This window comes from Chlorocebus sabaeus, chromosome 9 (genome assembly GCF_047675955.1).
Source record: "Chlorocebus sabaeus isolate Y175 chromosome 9, mChlSab1.0.hap1, whole genome shotgun sequence".
Lineage (NCBI taxonomy): Eukaryota > Metazoa > Chordata > Mammalia > Primates > Cercopithecidae > Chlorocebus > Chlorocebus sabaeus.
Genome location: NC_132912.1, coordinates 24724702 through 24744024, shown reverse-complemented (window position 1 = coordinate 24744024; position 19323 = coordinate 24724702). Strand labels below are relative to the sequence as shown.

At 43.9% G+C, this 19323-nt stretch overlaps 1 protein-coding gene and 1 long non-coding RNA gene across 13 annotated transcripts in view; one reads left to right on the top strand and one right to left on the bottom strand.

Moving 5' to 3' along the window:
- Window positions 1–5916: 5916 nt before the first annotated feature.
- On the bottom strand, window positions 5917–8291 carry LOC140712366 (uncharacterized). The gene is made up of 2 exons (XR_012093900.1): window positions 7558–8291; window positions 5917–7339 (listed from the first exon to the last, which is right to left on the bottom strand). It is a non-coding gene; the product is annotated as an uncharacterized lncRNA (long non-coding RNA).
- Window positions 8292–8423: 132 nt separating this feature from the next.
- The window catches only part of ARHGAP21 (Rho GTPase activating protein 21), a 135281-nt gene continuing 124381 nt past the window's right edge, over window positions 8424–19323 (top strand). For 2 of the 12 annotated variants that reach the window (XR_005235191.2, XM_073018790.1), the window contains exons 1-2: window positions 8614–8744; window positions 10059–10499. Coding sequence is in view for 9 of the 12 variants with exons in the window: in XM_073018790.1 (XP_072874891.1) it covers window positions 10437–10499 (63 nt within the window). In the remaining 3 variants the exon portion in view is untranslated. Of the gene's footprint in view, window positions 8745–8997; window positions 9157–9580; window positions 9844–9970; window positions 10500–19323 lie in introns of those variants that run through there. The other 10 variants (XM_037983488.2, XM_037983486.2, XR_005235193.2 and 7 more) reach the window with 8 other exon arrangements.

Below are 19323 nucleotides of genomic sequence, written 5' to 3'. Positions count from 1 at the left end.
AAAGTTATCTGTTGTTTATCTGATGTTCAAATTGAACTGTGTGCTCATTGTTTTTATTTGCTAAACTTGGCAACCCTGTCTCCAGTCACTGTGAATCGGGGAAGGGTCTAGGAAGGCACAGATCTAAGCCTTTCAAGGGAAGGCTTCCAGAGTGACACACAATCATTCCTGCCCACATTTCATTGCCTAGAATTTAGTCATGGCCACACCCAGACACACCTAGATGGAAAGTCTAGCTTGTTAACCAGGTGCCTAAAATGCTACTATTACAGGAGAAGGAGAGAACAGATTTGGGGGAACATTTAGCAGGCTACCATAGTATATATATCTTTGAAAAAAAATTTTTTAAGTTTCATTAGTTGTAAGTTCTTTCAGAGACATCAATTTCTCTAAATCAGATTTCTGTTGTCTTCTATGTTTTTCATCTCCTGTCTAATCACTTTAATCTTTATCCTTTTCCTTTGTATTTGATGTGCTTTTAAGAAAAATCTGTCATCCATCCCGCAATTTTCTGCTAGATATTTCTTATTTTTATTTTTTAAAACTAGAGATGAGATCTCATTGTGTTGCCCAGGCTGGTCTTGAATCACGGGCTCAAGTGATCCTCCCACCTTGGCCTCCCAAAGTGCCAGGATTACAGGCATGAGCCACTGTGCCTGGTCAGACATTTCTTATTTCTTCTTATTTCTAATTCATGTATTATTTCTGCAATGGTATGACTTTTCCCTCTCAATATCTTCTCTTAGCCCTTCTAACATCTTTTATGTTTCATTCATTCTCTTGTGATTTCCCTTTTGATATATTTTATTTTCTTCAGGGTATGAAATATTTGTCTCTCTATTTCTTCTGTTTACTGGGGTTAATCTTCATAATGTATCTTTTCTTCTTAGAATATATTCCTTTATTTCATCTCTTCCCCAATATCACAATTTAAAATGTTTATATCAGTCTTATTTCCTTTTCATTCATCTTTGATGAATATTTACTATTTAAAATTTCTATTTATATTGAAATAAACAGGGTGGATGAATTATCTTTGAGGACCCCATGTTTCTTGTTGGATTCAAGCAATGAGGAGCCACAGAAGAAAGCTGAAAGGAGGCATGAGAATGGGTTCATACAATGTGGTATGAGATTGGGCCCCTTCATAGTTTGTGTTTTTTTTTTCTTTTTTACATTGCAATTTTTAAAAATTAAAATATAATTGAAAAAATCTTTGAGGAGAAAGGTTATGTAAGCCTGCCATCTATCCTACTTAAGCCCAGATGTGAATTACCACATATTGTCCTGCAATCTTCTATCTGGGGGAAGAAGCCTTGGTTAGTTGACTTTTGGATTAATAAGGAATGCAGGCAATTATAGGAATAGAGGAATGGAATCTACAGTGCTGGACAATATTGAAAGATACTCAGAGGTTCTTGAATCAAGGAATATAGAAGTCTTTAGGTGTGTTTCCTAATTCTGCTCAATGATGATGAAAGGGAAGGCTGGAACTTTTTATATTTTTGTGATGAAAAGATTTGGTTACTTTGGGTTAGGCCTATGATATTAAAAATCCACTGCTAGCACAGTTTCCTAGTTAAAATGGTTGGAATTTAGCATTCCATTCCAAAATGATAAAAACATACTTCAATTCTCCAGTTGTAATATGGGTTTCTCCAGATTGCACGGTATTTTCACAATGTTCCAACTCATATTTAGTTGGGTGGGTGGAAACATTTTAAAAACTGGTCTCATATTTTTAAGCAAAGTTGGAATACTTATAAATGAAAGTCACGATTCTTAGGATGAAATAAAAACTTGCACATGGATTTTTTTATTCATATTTTTTCTTAAAACATAAATAAATTTAACAATGTTGATGACTATGACTAGCATACCACTACATTTTAATTATGGAAATTCTAATGCTGAATAATAATTTGGATCTAAAGAAAACTTTTGATATATGATTATGGATAAGCTTTGGGGTGAAATTTTATAGTTTCTGCCAAAATGCAAGTGATATTAATTTTTAGGATGGTCTTATGGCTGAAAAACAGCTAAATCGCTGGCGGTAAAGTTTATTTATTTGTTTATTTATTTGAGATGGAGTCTCACTCTGTCAACCAGGCTGGGCCCTGCCTCCCGGGTTCAAGCAATTCTCCTGTCTCAGTCTTTTGAGTAAGCTGGGATTGCAGGCGCGTGCCACCATGCCCAGCTAATTTTTGTAGTTTTAGTAGAGATGGGGTTTCACCATGTTGTCCAGGCTGGTCTTAAACGTCTGACCTCAAGTGATCTGCCCACCTGGGCCTCCCAAAGTACTGGGATTACAGGCCTGAGCCACTGCACCCAGCCAGAGAAGTTTCGATAAGGAGATAAAATGTGGTGTTTCTGAAAGTTGAGGCCCATACCAAGTATTCTCTTTGTGGACACCTCTTATAATTTACATTCTTTGTTTTAGGCATATTCACACATGCCTATACATATATCTTCCTGTGACCTGTACCGTTATTGGTCAGTCAGGAATTTCTTGAGGTATAAATATTTATCAATAATAGTGACACAACCATCTTTTATTTCTTGAATAATTCTGTAGTAATTTCTATGTGTAAAAGATGTGGTAAATATTATGGGGATGTGAAAGTAGTAAAAGCTCCAGGAATCTCCTCTAGAGAAGTTTATAATCTAGATAAAAAAGGAGATAATATTTAGCTAAATAAGATTTGTTATTTTTTTCCCACAATATATCCGTGTAACAGAAGAAGACTATTTATAATCAAGTAATGGCAAGAAAGAAAGAAAGAAAGAAAGAAACAAAAAACCCAAAATAAACACTAATACTCTAGTCCAGAGAAGGAAAAGATGGCAATATACTGAGGGCACAGAAATTATTCAAGAATATTTATTGTATGTGGTACTTTACTAGGCATTGTATATAATGAATTAAATAATGTCATTGCCTTCTAGAAATTAATCATCAAAGATAGGAGAGAAATAATAAGATATAAATTTAGCAAATGCAGAACAATAAATTAGTAAATCATTTACATTATTTGTTTAAAAGAGATGAAGGAAGAATCCTAGAAATTGTTGACGGTGGAGAATCATTCCCTTCTCTCAATTACAATAGTTAAATGCCTTGCAAGTGTGGTGGGATTTCTGTAGCTATTCCGTTTAATATGAAAACCTTTCACTTTTTTATCCAGGCATGGTGGCTCACGCCTGTAATCCCAGCACTTTGGGAGGCCTGAGTGGGTGGATCACCTGAGGTCAGGAGTTCAAGACCAGCCTGGCCAACATGGTAAAATTCTGTCTCTACTAAAAAATACAAAAATTAGCTGGGTGTGGTGGTGCATGCCTGTAGTCCCAGCTACTGGGGAGGCTGAGGCACGAGAATCGCTTGAACCCAGGAGGCAGAGGTTGCAGTGAGCCAAGATCATACCACTGTACTCCAGCCTGGATGACAAAGTGAGACTCTGTCTCAAAAAAAAAAAAAAAAAAAAGTCTTTTGCTTTTTCAAAGTAATATTAGTAGGTAATGTGTCTTTTGGTAATGTGTGAATAAGAAATAAAATCCAAAAGCATTTTCCTACAACCAACAAAAGAAAACCCCTTACTCCTCTGAGGGCCACTGGTCTTAACATAGTTTTGCAAATGCTTCACCCAAATTGCAAATTTCATTTGTGAATTCACTAGGAAACACTTGTGCTTCTCAGAATTGCCAGCTTCTTTTAACATATTCAGAGTAGAAATCATTCATAGATTATCGTAGAATGACCTTCCACATCAGGGACTGGGATACTTTGACTCTATTTCTGGCTTTGACATTTTTTCCCTGATAATGGTTCACCAAAATGATATTATGTGGTTAGCAAAGCCAACACTTACCTTTCAAGGATAGAGTTCCCATCTTCAAAAATGTCTTGCTTAGTTTTTAGTGTATAAAACTTTCTTGTTTTTATTAATATAGCTATGGTAATTTCAGAGGCTATTTCAAAAGATACTCCAAGAAGTTTGATTATAGGAAGCCCACACATTTATTAGCTATACTCTAAGGAGGAAAATAGCCTTTCAAAGCAAACAAAGCTAGAATTACTGTTAGCTCTTGCTTATCCATGATATTTGAGGATAAAGAAAACTATCAAGATAGCAACCAGTTAGTTTCAATCTCCTTTCAGTTACAACGGCCCCAAAACCTATTGTTTCACCAAATCTCTCACTGAAACTAACACATAGCCACATGACCGAAGTTTAGCCCCCTTTCCTTTCCCTTGCCCTCCCTCTGGTGGAGGTGTTCACAAGTGAGATGTCCACCATGGGCAGCTAAAGAGAATTCCAAAGGCTTGCACCCTCCAGCAATTAAGCCGATTAGCCTTTGGAATGGAGAAAAACCAGCTGTAGGCTTCCTCTTTCCAGATGCATAGGGGTGCCACACTCACTTTTTGGTCTGGTCAGAGAGCATCCAAATGACCAAGCGCGGTGGCTCACGCCTGTAAGCCCGGCACTTTGGGAGGTTGAGGTGTCAGTTGTTCGAGATCGGTCTGGGTAATGTGGCGAAACCCTGTCTCTAAGGCAGGGGGGCGGGGTGTGGCAGGGGACGGGGGTAAAAGAAAAAGAAAGAAAAATTACCTTGGTGTGGTAGTGTGTGCCTGCCTGTAGTTCCAGCTATTCAGGAAGCTGAGGCACCAGAATCTCTTGAGCCCAGAAGGCAGAGGTTGCAGTGAGCCGAGACTGTGCCACTGCACTCCAGCCTGGTGACAGAGTGAGACGCCGTCTCAAAAACAACAAAAACAAACAAAACAAACAAGCAAAAGCGTCCAAATGAGAGCTGATATTAAAATATTCTTGTTCATGCCTTCAGAAAGGAATAGACCTAATTTTTAACTGGGTTCATATATTCCTAAACAGTAACAATAAAATGTTATAAACAGTAGGGTTGCTGTTGGGGAAATAGTACAAACTTCTGCTTCATAATAATATTTTATTTTATTTTTTGACACAAAGTCCTCGCTCTGTCGTCCAGCCTGGAGTGCAGTGGTGCAATCTCAGCTCATTCCAACCTCTGCCTCCCGGGCTCAGGAGATTCTCATGCCTCAGCCTCTCATGCAGCTGGGATTCCAGGCTCGTGCTACCACGCCAGGCTAATTTTTGTATTTTCAGTAGAGACAGGGTTTCACCATGTTGCCCAAGTTGGTCTCGAACTCCCGGCCTTAAGTGATCTGCACGCCTTGGCCTCCCAAAGAGCTGGGATTACAGACATAAGCCACTATGCTCAGTCCATAATATTTTAATTTAAATAATTTTTTTTTTACATTTTAAAAGTGTCTTCTGTTGCCCCGGCTGGAGTGCGCTGGTGTGATCAAGACTCACTGCAGCTTTGATCTCTCGGACTCAAGCGATCCTCACACCTGAGCCTTCCAAGTAGCTGGGACCACAGGCATTGACCACCACACCTGGCTAACTTAACAAAATTTTTTTAATAGAGATAGGACCCCATTATGTTGCCCAGGCTTGTCGAACTCATGGGCTCAAGCGGTCCTCCTGCCTGGGCCTGCCAAAGTGCTGAGATTACAGGCATAAGCCACTGCACCTGGCCTTAAAAGTTTCTTCACATCTATTATCTCATTTGATTCTCTTCAACAGTCCAGCAAGATAGGGAGGGTGCTGTTACAACTCAGAGGCCCAGTGGAAGCCCAGTTAAATTTTTCAAATTTTAACTATGTGCCTTTTGCACTCTCTGTCCAGATAGCCTAATACATGTAAGACACTTAAGAGAGTAACTTATCATAACAGTTCTTAGAAACATTCCCAAATTTTGGAACATCACGATTATATTTGTCCCAGGAGTAGAGTTACATTGGCACTCAAAGACCACAATAATTAACACATAGTAAGTTAAGTGTTAGCTGTTATTATTAAAAACCCATATTAAGAGGTAGTATACTGTTGTTTTATTATTTACTTATTTTTTTATTTTTTTGAGACAGTCTGGCTCTGTTGCCCTGGCTGGAGTGCCACTCTTGGACATAGCTCACTGCAGCCTTGAACTCCTGGGCTCAAGCGATCCTCCTGCCTCACAGCCTCCTGATCAGCTGGGACTACAGGCGCATGCCACCACGCCCAGCTAACATTTTGTTTGTGCAGACAGGGTCTCCCTATGTTGCCCACGCTGGTCTCAAGCTCCTGGACTCAAGCGATCCTACCACCTCAGCCTCCCAAAGTGTTGGGATTACAGGCGTGAGCCACTGAGCCCAGCCTAGTATAGTATTGTGAATAAAAGAATGGACTCTGGAGCCAGATCCCCTGGGCTTGAAACCTTCCTTCACCACCCACCTATCTCGTGTAAAGCTTTTAGAGGAATACCTAGCAGGAGGCGTTGAATTTGATAGCTCTAGTACTTACACACATAAGTAATAATTTGCGCTAAGTTATGTGGTAAATGGAGTTGGATTGTAATCTTGGTCCTTACATCTTATTACCTCTTATAGAAATATTGCCTCTCTAGGTTATGTTATTTTTCCATAATTCCTAGAATGTGTTTTCCTTCCTTTTCCTTCTCCTTTCATGGCCCACATTTTACTCTCCTTTATCAAACTGCAAATTTCACAATCAACATTTACAAAAATTTCTAGTGCAAAAATTTTAACCCAAATGTCCTTAGCTGTTAGGTACTCTGTTTATGCCGTGCATGCACATTTGCATGTGTAAGGAGTTGTTTTGTCCTGTAAATTGTTTTTCCTTTCTGGACATATTCTATAAACCCACAAGCGGTGAGCTACTTGAACCCTGAATTTCTATTCACTTCTTGTTAATTTACTCAATAGTATCTAGCACTGGATACTGCTACAGCCAGTGGGCTATTTAGTAAATTACCATCTGACTGGCAATCCCTTCTTGTATTTTATTCTATTTTTCTTTTCTTGATTGTTAGCTGACTTGTTTGGTGATGGGCTGTCAAGAACATGCAAATTTCGTGGTCATCTAAAAACGATCTCGTCAACGTCTTTCCTCGAATTGAAGCGGAGGATTTAGCTGTAGATTTGGTTTGGCACCATCCACTTTAAGGAAGATGTAAAAACTAAAGCGCAGGTGCTCCAGCTGCAGGGAGTGCTTTATGTTCCCGCTCCCGTCCCCCACAAAGAAACAGGACCTCAGGTGGTGGGCGGGCGGGGGAAGACTCTAAGTCTACAGGGGAGAGTAGCAAGAAAGAAGGAAAAGGTAAGCGGACTCCATAGCTTCTAGGTTTTGTTCCTCTTTTTTTCCCTCTGGACGGCGGTGGCAGCTGATCAGACACAATAGCTGGCAGTCCCCCGCCGCAGTGAGATTAAAAATGACCCTCAACAGCACCAGCAGGAGCACTGAAAAGGAGAGGGGAGTGTGTATGGGAAGGGAGCGAGGATGAGGGTGACAAGGTGACAAACGCTGCCTCCGACTGCGAGCAACTCCCCTCCAGACCCGCGAGGTTCGGAGCCGGGCAGCCAACTCCCCAGAGCCCGGCGGGGTGGGAAGGGGAGGCCGAGGGGGCGGTGGCCTTCACCTGGGGGCGGGGAAGAGGGCGGAGGGAAGCCTGACTAACCAGTCCCTGATTGGCTCGCGTTCTCTCATCGTGTCTCCCGATTGGACAATTTGCAGCGGGAGATGTTGTGAGGCGCGGTGGGGCGGAGCGAGCTGCCGGGGTCTGTGACAAGGCCCGGGAGCTGGGTGGGGAGGGAGGCGGTTGTGCCGCGGCTCCGGAGCCGCTGTGACCAGAAGTGTGGCGGACAGAGAAGCGCAGCAGCCTCTTCACAGTTCCGCTAGCCGCGCCAAATTCGCTCAGTCGCTCTGCAGAATTTATAAAAGGGAAAGAACTGAATGAGCAACGCTTGGCTAACTTCCCCCTTCCCACCACAGGAAGAGATTTTGCTGTGAGGCGTGAAGGGACACTCCCTTATCTGCAAGTCCCACGTCTTGTGGCAGCTTCATTGCCTGCCCGCTGCAAAAAAGGGGGGGCACAATTTGCCAATCCCCGTCCCCCGGTCTGGGATCTTTGATCCCTCGAGTCTGCAGATGTCGCTGTTATAGGCTTGTCCCCCTCTCCACCCCAGACGCCTACCACCAGGTCTCCTTCCCCGGGAGCAAGCCCATCCCTGGACGCTGCCACTCAGCGCTTGGGAGACTGCAGGGGCGGGGAGGGTTGTGTGTGCCTGGTTTTGGGGTGCTGGGGGGCGAGGGCTTGTCGGTCCCGCGACCCACGGGGAGGGGCAGGCGAGCACCCCCCTCCGGCCTCCGGGTAATCCCCCTTCTCCAGCGTCGATTCCCCGGGCCCGTGTTATTCAAGACAGAAAATATTCAGCCCCAGAGCCTCCCCTGGGGAGGGGAGGGGAAGGAGGTGGAGTGGGAGGAGGTGGATCCAGGGAGGAAGAAGCGAGAAATCCGCCCCCGGGAAACAGCTCCGCGCGGCCGCGGAGCGAGGCGCTTCTGTCACTTGGCGTTCGCGGGCGCCGGAGCGGGGCCCCGGCCCGGCCCGGCGAGGGGAGAGTCCGGCGGCCGCCGCCCCGCCCCACGCCCTCCCGCGGCGGCCGAGAGCCCGGGGCCGGCCGGGGCAGGTCGCGGCGGTGCCTGGGAGCGGCCGGCCGGGGGCGGCGGCCTCGGAGCGCGGCGGCGGCGGCGGCGGCGGCGGGCAGCGCGGGATCGTCCTGCTGCGGGGTCCGGCTCACGCCGGGCGGGGCGCGCTGTCCCGGAGCCGGCCAGCCGGGTGCGGATCCACTCGTCCCACTTCCTCTGGTGCGTGTCTGGTTTCTTTTCCGTCTCAGCAGGGAGGGCGCCGCGCTCGCGGGCCGGGGTGAGCCCGGCTCGCCGCAGGCTCTCTCCCTTCCCGCCACCTCAGGCCACCCGGCCTGGCGCTGGCTTGGGGCGGGAGGGAGCCCGCGGCGGGCGCCCGGCGGGGGCGGAGGGGCCGCGCCCGCATGTGCAGAGCGAGGGCGGGCGGCGGGGCGGAGGGAAGGGCACAAAGGCCGGCGGCGGGCGCCTGGGTCCGGCCGGCCGGCCGGCCTTGGAGGAGGGGCGCCCGGGGCCGCTCATGAATATTAACCGAGCCTGCGGCCTAGCGCGTCCCGGCCGGGCCCGGCGCCCGGCCCGCGTCCCCGCTCCAGCTCGCTGCCGCGCTTTGGCCGCCTGGCCCGAGCGGGCGGGAAGGGTAAGGCCCCCGGTTTTGTCTCGCCCAGGGGCTCCTAGCACCTTTGAGAAAGCCCATATTGGGGCCGCTCTCCTTGGGAGCTGGAGGTCTCCGACCCGCCTCAGGAAGGGGCGGGGGAATCGTGGGGGAGGTGGGTGGTGGTTTGCTTTTTCCTAGTTTTTTCCCCCCTAGGTGGCCACAGGGGAAGGAAAGCCGCGTCGAGTTGTATGTAGTTGGGAGAAAAGCCGCGACTTCAGAGTTGCTCGAGTGTGGCTTCGGAATCATGCCCGGGAGCGGGAGCGGCGCCCGCGTCCCACCCGCGGCCGCGCACGCCTCCCCGGCCGTCCCCGGCCGTCCCCACCCAGCCCCGCCGCGGGCCAAGGAAAACAGCCGCCTCCTCGGGGACGCCGGCCGGGGCGGAGGGGCGGAGGGGCGGCGCCCGAGTCACCCGGAGACGCCGCCGAGCCCACGCCGGCCCCAGCCAGGCTGGCTTTGTGCTTGAGTTTTTGGGGGGCGGAGGGGAACGAGGAGGGGGCTTGAAAAGTGTGATCCCATTTCAACCTCGTGGGGGAGAAAACTTCCCCGAGGTGTCCCTGTCTGGGTGATGCAGAAAAGAACATGCACGGCCCTCTACTCTGCCCAGGAAAGACATGAATTAAAATGCACTTGAATGGGGAACGATTTTCTTGAAGGCTGCATAACAGCCAGGTGTGTTTGATGTGTTTGACGCAACCGCTGGGCAGTTTTGAGATTTTTCTTTTTTAAACACCCCCTCGAATTTATAGACTTTTTGTTTGTTTACGTTAAAATTTTTTTTTTTGTTTTGTTTTGTTAGGGAGGAAACGCGAACTTGGTGTGGACATGTGGGCAAGACAGTGATAGGCGCCTGGAGAAAGTTCACGCCCTTTAACTTCTTTTCCTAGGATCTCTCTGGGAGCTGACACTCGAGCCTTCACGACCCGTTCGGATTTTTCCAGGACTCAGGAGTGGCACTGGGAAGAAGGGGACCGCTTTCTGCAATTGGCCTCTACACTGGCTTCCAAGAAGACCTGTCGCCTTTGTTTTTAAGTCTCCAGAAATGGAAGAAGAAGGCGAAGTCAGTTGAAGTCGCGAGAAATCAGCGAGGCATTTGAAGGCGCTTCCTGAAAACCTTCATTCCCTGGCACGTTGTCTGTTTCAGCAGCCCTGCCCCTCGGAGCTTGCTTGCGGAATTCTTCCCCTTCGGGTGTGTGGTGGCATTCCCCCCCCACCTCCAATGTGGATTCCAAAGGATTTGTCCCTTCTTTGTCATTTGAAATGAAATGATGGCCACGCGTCGGACTGGTCTGCCTGAGGGAGATGGTGACAAGCTCAAGGCCTGCGAGGTAAGCGCGGAGCCAGCGTTCCTGGCCAGCAGGGCGGTGGCCTGTGTCTTGAGTGTCCTACAAGTTGGGGGTCACCGGCCACCGGGCCTCACTAGGGGCTTCCCGGGGCTTTGAGCTGGTTGGTGGGAGCGCCCCAGGTTAACCAGTAGCGAGGTGAAGCCTGGCCCACGTCTGTTTCCAGGGACTCCCGTGTTTCTTTTGCAAGAACACGTCCCGCGTTTTGGAATGTCCTCATCTTGGTCACTCCTCAGAGCCAGGAATTCTCCCATCTCTGTGGCTGTGGGTACTGCAAGCCTGAGAATGGGCACCTGAGTATCCGTTTTCCTTCAGTCCTCTTCCAAGATATTTGGAATTGAGCTGGTTGGGGGTGGTTTTGAGCGTTTCGTGTGTCTGTGTCCAGGATTTGGCCTCCCGGGTGCAGAGACGGCAGCTAGTATGCTTGTTGCACCTGGAACTTAGTCTTTCTTTGGTGCTGACGGTGGGCGCCTGGCTGCTGTTGCTGCAGATCTCTGCTTTAGGTAGAAAAAGACGTGTTTTTCCGTGAACAATTCAAGCACAACCTTGGAAAACGACCTTACAGAGTCGTAATTCCAACTCCTGGAAAGAAATCTCGTGCCTTTACTGTTCTCTTATTTATACCCTCCCTTTCACACCTCTGGAGTTCTGTGAGCTGCTCTGGGGTTTCAGGTGAGCGTTGCGTTGCTGGTTAGGGTAGCATCTAGCATCTTCCCAAGGGCCCAGAGATTTTACTCCAGACTTCCTAAAAATTTTTGAGTAGGCAGGACAGAAATAATAGAAAATACATTGATTTATGACACCCATATACCCTGTTGCCTCTCACCCTTTTTTTTTTTTTTCCTCCTCGTGTTTGGAGATTGAAGTATTCGGAGTTTACTTCCATTATGAATACACTATGTTTATTATTGGCCGTTTCTGTAATTTGTTCATTAAATAGGCTGAATATTGTTATCCTTTAAATTTTACTTTTGAGATGCCTATGTTTTCATTGAAGCGTTGAGGATTACTTTAGACAATAACATACCCAAGTGAACCCTCATTCACTGTCTCACGTTCTTTTGCACCGGATGTTAAATTTTAACTTCATAGTCCTTGAAACAAGGTCTGGCTGTAAGTGTGTGAGTTTTGGCATTTTAATAAAAATGAATCAGAAGTTAAATTTTGGCTCATAAAGCATGCAGAGAAACTTGCTTCATGCAGCTTACTTCATGTCGGATTAGAAGGTTTATGCAGAAAACGCTGTGAGGTACAGCGTGCTATTACTGTACAATTTATTAGAACTATAGGTTTACATTTAGAATCAGTGTTTTACTTTTTGACATCTGTAAACACCTGCTTGCAGGCAAAAGCATGATTAAATAGAACACCACAATCCTCTGATCACGGTAAACCATAATAACTCCTTTTGGAAGGCCTACCTGCAACCTGGTGATTGCTTAATGTGTATTGCAGTTACATAATAATATGTATTGTGGTCCTGAAGCCTTATTTGTCATTGTCTTGTGAATACTTTAATTAGCATTATATTTGCATTCTATTTGCAAGAACTAATGTTATTTGGTTATTATTATTTTTTGGTCATTTAAGAGATGTCCTGAAACCAAGAATTTAGACACATCTTGTCCTTGGCTAGCAAGCAGTATTTCCAGTTTGTTGCACACTTGGCTTTTATTAACAATGACAGTTATGTATTTTTTAACGGCTGTGAAATTTGTTTTCATTTGGACCTTACTGCTGGCGGCATGGCTATCTTGTTTCTAGTTTGGGAATGAAGAAAACAATATCACCTGTATTTTGCTCCTGTGAAATATATATACAGTATTTAGGTTTGGTATTAAACTACAATATTATTTGACTTTCTAAAGAATAGGTATTTTGCCTAGATTCTTTGTGGAAGTGGAAATAAAGGGATATATGCTGTCAGAAAACATTTTAAAACCTCAGGGTTGGGAGTGAAGAGAACTTGTGTGATTATTACTTGTATTTAGTTGTGTTGTGTTTTTATCTGTGATTGATGCTTCTGATACACATTAAATCTTGTGAATATTTTTTAGTAATAGGGAGTTGCCAATGAAATACTTCGGGCTGATATTTAGGTTTTTGAACACTGCTCTTAATTTTTGTCCTCAATTTTATTAGAAGCACTACATTCCACAGTGGTACTATCATTCTTTAAAAAATGTTAAAAATCCATAATGTGTTTGGGTACTACATTTATTATTGTGTTTTTAATTAACAAAGAGATGAGTATGTATGTCTTAATAGTCATGCTGTCAGTCAGCCAAGAAAACCTAACTTTGTAGGACAGAAGAAATCAATGTAATGAATTAATAGGAGTCTCTGTTTCATGCTTTAATTAGCCAACTCCACCTTCTCTGAATAAGGTCTTGCACTTTGTTGAAAAACAGCAAAATACGCGTTCATGTTAAGCGTTACAATTTTATTGTGTTGACATAGGAATACATTTAGGCCTCCCCACCCCCAGGATATATTGGAAGGCTCAAAACAAATCAACAGCCCTCTTCAAATAAGAAATTAGGACAGTTCAGTAGGATATGTCTTGGCATTATACAGTAAGGATGGTCCAGATGGTACTCACATGAATTTATTTACTTTATACATCTCAAGGTGTATTTTTAAAACTTGAAATCACTCACTGTGAACCTCGTAAGCGATTTTTGGTGTGTGTGTGTGTGTGTGTGTGTGTGTGTGTATAGTCTGTCAAGTCATCTGACACCAATCCTTGAGTAACTTTGCTCACAAAATCACTTTATATAGATTCTTCTGTGATATTATCACCCCTTTTCATATCCATATAGCTTCATCTTTCAAGGTTCAACTTTTTTTTTTAAGCCAAAGAAGAGAAAACTTTCCCTCAGCTTTCTAAACCACATAATTTTTTTCCATTTCGGACATTTATTTCACTTTTTATCTGTAGTCCATACTCTTGTCCAGTAATAGAATTTTTGACACTTTGTTTATTATTAAACTTTTTACTAATGCAAATGAACTTATTTTTGTTTTGCTTCTTGACCTAGGCTAAGATTATTCTATGATTGAAATGTATTATGGCTGATGAAATACACTTGTTGGTTGATTTTGAAATACTGTAAACAATACAATAAGACATTGTTCTGGGTACGAGTTTGTATGAATCCATGCGTTGACTCTTCCTTCTGGAATGCTGGACAGTTGCTTTTGCTTTCATCCCAGACTCCCTGATTCCTTCTCAGTCACTCTCCTCTTCCCCTCCTTTCTGTCTCCCTATCTGCCTCTTTTGTAGGGTTTTTCTTCCTCCTCTTGCCTCATTGTTGGTTTCATCCAGAGCCAAGGCCATTCCATTCCTTTATTCTCCTTCTCACTCGCTGGGTTTTATTTTGCACTCTCCTGTGTGCTGGTGACTGCATAGCTACACCTGTATCTCAGGCTTTATGGTTGACCTCTAGACCTTTTCAGCCAGTTGCCTATTTACCGAATGAACACTTTTGGGGGATATTCCCCAGGCATTGCAAACTCATCGATTTCACCACTACCACTGACCCTTCCTCTTCCTGTGCGCCTTCTTTCGCTGAGTAGCACTATCATCTCTTTATTATTGGTCCAAGTCAAAAACTAGGTCAGCATCCTCACTCTTCCGTCTCGTCATTCCTCATATGCAAAGTCCTGTGGAGTCCACATTCCCAATACCCACTACCCCCACCCGAGTTCAGGTCAGCTGCATCTCACTGATGAACCACAGAAACAGACTCCCTATGGAGTATCCCAATAACTTAGCCTTGTCCCCTGCCACAACTCTGCCCCTACCATAATCAGAATGATCCTCCTGATGGGCACATCACCTGAGGTCAGGAGTTCTACGCCAGCCTGAGCAACATGGTGAAACCCCATCCCCACTAAAAGTACAAAAATTAGCTGGGCGTAGTGGTGCACACCTGTAGTCCCAGCTGTTTGGAGACAGGTATGACAATCCTTGAACCCAGGAAGCAGAGGTTGCAGTGAGCCAAAATCGCACCACTGTACTCCAGCTGATCATTACATTACCTCCTATGAGACAATTTTCTGTCTTCCCATTTCCTTTGAAATAAAATTCAGACTTCTGGGAAGTCTGAAAGGACTTCGGTAACTTGGTCTGCCCTTCTGTCTCACCTGTTACTTTTTTTTGTTCTTCCTAGATTGAACTCCAGTCAGGTCCTTTCTTCCACCCTTCCCTCTACTCTCCCCTGCTCCTCCTCCCTCTGCTCCATGGCTGAGTTTTACTGTCTTGTCTTCAATACTGCTTCCTCAGGAAAGCCTTCCCTGACCCGCAAGACTGTTTTAGCTGCCCCTGGCGTATTCTCTCAAAATATCCTCATTTTCAGGAATACCAGTTACAAGTTTATTTACCTATATCTCCCTTGGATTGCAGTCCCCATAAGAGCAGGGACCATGTTTGTTTCCACAGTGACTGACACACAGTGTCAGGTGATATTTTTTGAATGAATAAATGAATATGCAGGAAAGGCTCTACATTTTATTCAGTGTTCATGTAGATTCCGGGACATTATACTCTCTTAATTATCTTCCTTCCTCGTTGTCACCTCCTTCTGTCTCTTTGAAGTTTCCTCAACATCCTGGTCTGCTAAACCTTCCTACACCTCAAGCCTCAGTTAATCCTCTTTCTTCGCCCAATACTGTTTCATGGTTTTAAATATCAAGTATATGCAGATAATTGACATACACACACTCACTTATATTTCTTTATGTGTACATGTGTGTATCTCTATTGCTGACCTGCTGCTCTGTCTCTCAGATTCAGATTCCTATATCCTGCTGACCTGACTGCCTAGAATCTCCATTTGGATAGTAAATAGGCGTATCTAAAACCACAATCCTGACTCTACCTCCATTCCCCTAGCTCACCTTCCCAAGTCTGCTCCTTCCAGTCTTCCTCATCTCAAGCAATAGCAATCCCATCCTTCCAGGCCAGGCATCTTGGAGTGATCTTTGATGTCTCTCTTTTTTCTCATACATGACATGTGGATCCGGTTGACTGATTTCTCCACTTCAGTCCTTGCCAGCCTGAAGTCTGTTGTCCACACAGCAATCAGGACAGACAATTTATAAATCAAATTGTGTCATTCCTTTGCTCAAATTCCTCAAATGGCTTCTCATTTCTCTGAAGAATGAAGGCCAGAGTTCTTGCAGTGACCTGCAAAGCCCTGTGTAATTGGTCCTCCCCCTCCCTGAGCGTACCTCCTGTGCCTCTTCCCTCCTCACTCTGTGTTAGCCATTCTGGTCTCTTGCTTTTCTGCATGTACACAAACATGGGAGTCCCCAGAGCCTTCCCACTCACTGAACTCTCCTCCTAGAACACTCTTCACTCGGTCTCTGCACGGCTTGCTTCCTTGGCTCCTTCGGGCTCTTGCTTAGAGGTCACCTTCTGAGTGAAGCTTTGCCAACCACTCCCTTTATTGAATGCCTCTCCCCTGCTCCCTGTGCCATGCTCTGCCTTCCTTCTTTGCTTTGTCTCTGTATCACTTAGTCTCCACCCAGCATGCTTATGCATTTGATTTTGCTTGTGTATTTGAGACAGGTAATATATATAGAATGCAGGCATTAAGAGTGCAGTTTGTCTGTTTTGTTCACATTGTATTTCTTGTGCCTAGAAGAGTGCCTAGCACATAATAGGTTCTCAATACATTTTTTTTTGAATGAATAAAGACTTAGAAAAACTCCAAAATGTTACTGAGTTTGCATTTGGACGTGTAGTATGTGAATTCTTATTTTATTTATTTTTGAGGCAGAGCCTTGCATTGTCACCCAGGCTGGAGTGCAATGGCACAATCTCCGCTTACAGCAACCGCTGCCTCCCAGGCTCAAGTGATTCTCCTGCCTCAGCCTCCTGAGTAGCTGGGATTACAGCCGTGTGCCAGCACGCCTGGTTAATTTTTGTATGTTTAGTAGAGATGGGGTTTCGCCATGTTACCCAGGCTAGTCTCGAACTCCTGATCTCAAAGTGATCCGCCCACCTTAGCCTCCCAGAGTTCTGGAATTACAGGTGTGAGCCACTGTGCCTGGCTGAATACTTATTTTAGTTTATACAAAATATGTACATTTTGAAGTATGTTCTCCCTTAGACCTCGTGCCCACCTTGAATTCCATTCTATTTCCGTTAGAACTGCTGTCAACATTTTTGGTGCCTTTTTTCTTTGCACCTTTTTTACCTCTGGGAAGCTGGTAACCAAGTAACAGAGTGTAGTACAAATGTATGAAACAATTTCCACTAAGAGATGAGATCATGATAATTAACAGACAAGTGAAAGGGCAATCTGGTCGATAAGAGAAACTGTAAAAAGATAATCTGTCTGTATGGATGACATTTTATTTCTTAAAACGAATGGCTAGTATATGAATGTTCCTTATTACATATTTTTATTTTTTCATATCACAAACATTTCATAACCAGTTAAAAAAAAGATCACAAACATTGTGACGAAAGATTAACAGTTTATTCTGAATGATGAGAATATCAGGATTATTTTATTTTTATGTTTTCTCTATTACCGAAACGACAATAAAAGAACACTATGTATAGACTTTTAAAATAGGTAATATGTAATCAGTCTTGTGAAAATTTGGTTTGTAGCAAACTACACCACTTAAAACAATACTTAAAAAGCATACACGCTGCTCAAAACAATACTTAAAAACAATTTTTTTCTTTTGTTTTGTTTTTTGAGACAGACTCTCACTCTGTGTCGCCCAGGCTGGAGTGCAGTGGCGTGATCTCAGCTCACTGCAAGCTCCACCTTGCGGGCTCACGTCATTCTCCTCCCTCAGCCTCCCGAGTAGGTGGGACTACAGGTGCCCGCCACCACGCCTGGCTAATTTTTTGTATTTTTAGTAGAGACGGGGTTTCACCATGTTAGGATGGTCTCGATCTCCTGACCTTGTGATCTGCCTGCCTCAGCCTCCCAAAGTGCTAGGATTACAGGCATGAGCCACCACACCTGGCCAAAAAACAATTTTTAAAAGGCATGTTTCTTCATTGGAGGTATAGGATCTTCATTCTAGGCTAATTATAGTACCGTATAACTCTATTATTTAATTGTAATTGTGTGTTTCTTCACATACCTGAACGTAAGTGTCAGAATACTGTTCCATGCCAAAAGTTTTATGCTGCAAGGTTGGGTTAAAGCTAAAACCTGTTAGAATTGAGAATGATGGCAGTAGCAGCAGCAGGGATCATTAAGTGGCATTTCGGCAGAAGCCTGGATTTGAATGTACTGAGTGGGGCCTATCACTAGATAAGAGCCATCAGCAAAGTGAGTACCCAGATCTAAATAATTTCTCCATAAATTGTTAGTGTTCCTTCCCATTCATTTCTTCCAGGTTAAGCATTTTATGAAGTTCATTGTGCCTTGATGTTCTTGATTTCTTTAGTTACTACCAGGTCAAGTAATCTAGCACAAAAGTAATATTCAGTTTCTTTTGTTCTTTGCTTTGGGAAGGGTCCTGTCATCTTATAGTTAACAATATGCTGATTTAAGTATGGGCAATGCTAGTGTTGATAAGATGCACAGATGCTGTTATTCAATGCAGCTATTTTCTGTTACAGAACGACCATATGGTAGGCACTTGTTTTTCTGTCTGGTTGATGTGATTAGATTACTAAAACGAAAGGTTATTGGACTTAAAGATGTCCTACTATTTTATCTAATTTTAATTGACGATAAGTAATTAAATGTGTTAAAATATTATAAGCCTTCCATATCTTCCCTGGTTTGAAGTAGAAAGATATCTAAATGCAAAAAACTCAATTTTGGATTGCTTTCACTGAAATAGTTTCATGGTTTAAGTTGCCATATTCTTATAAAATTGGGTATTGTACAAATAGTTTATTTCACAATATAATCTGGATGATGACATTTTGTGCTTCTCAAATAATCCAGAAGACAAATGGATATACTATACTATAGGTTTAAGAAACTTGATGCGGGCTGGGCATGGTGGCTCAAGCCTGTCATCCCAGCACTTTGGGAGGTTGAGGCAGGAGGATTGCTTGAACCCAGGAGTTCGAGACCAGCCTGGACAAAATAGGGAGGCCCCCATCTCTAGAAAAGAAAAAAAGAAACTTGATGTGATGGAAATGTTTTATAAGTCCTCTTATTTCTAGTTATCTATTTAATATGCAAGAATTTCCACTGTGTAGATTTGTGAATAAAAGAATAGATCGATAACCCAAATTTGATATTTCTGACTATTCATCTGTTTTGGGGAAAGTAGACAGAAGAAACTGTTTATTATCGTAAAAAAAATAAAGAAACAGGGAAGTTAAAGACTTTATTTACTTTTCCCTGGTGACTAGCTGCTGTTGAGTTTTCTATTTGATATTGGGTGTGTTTTTGATTCAGAATTGGTTACTTATTGCCTTTCCCCCTGTTGCTTATCTCTGTTCTGAAGAGGGCTCTGGCATAGTCAGGAGTAGTGCTATGTATGCAGCACTGTTTATAATCCCACAACTTCTTTGCCCTTCGTACAACCTAAGGAAGATACTCTCTTGAGTTCTATTTTTTGTTCATTGCACTAATTAATATATTGAGAAGACTTATATTCTTAAGTATATGTCCTGATTTTCTCATTACTCACAATGTAGAGAGTGTCCTTAAATATCAGTAGATACAAAGCTGCATTTATGATTATATTTAGACATTCTTCTGGATGTGGCATAGCTAGTGTGATCTTGGAGATTCATCAGCACCATTTTTTTTTTTTTTTTTTTTTTTTTAACCTTGAGGTAATACGTCTGTAATACCCAGTATTTTCC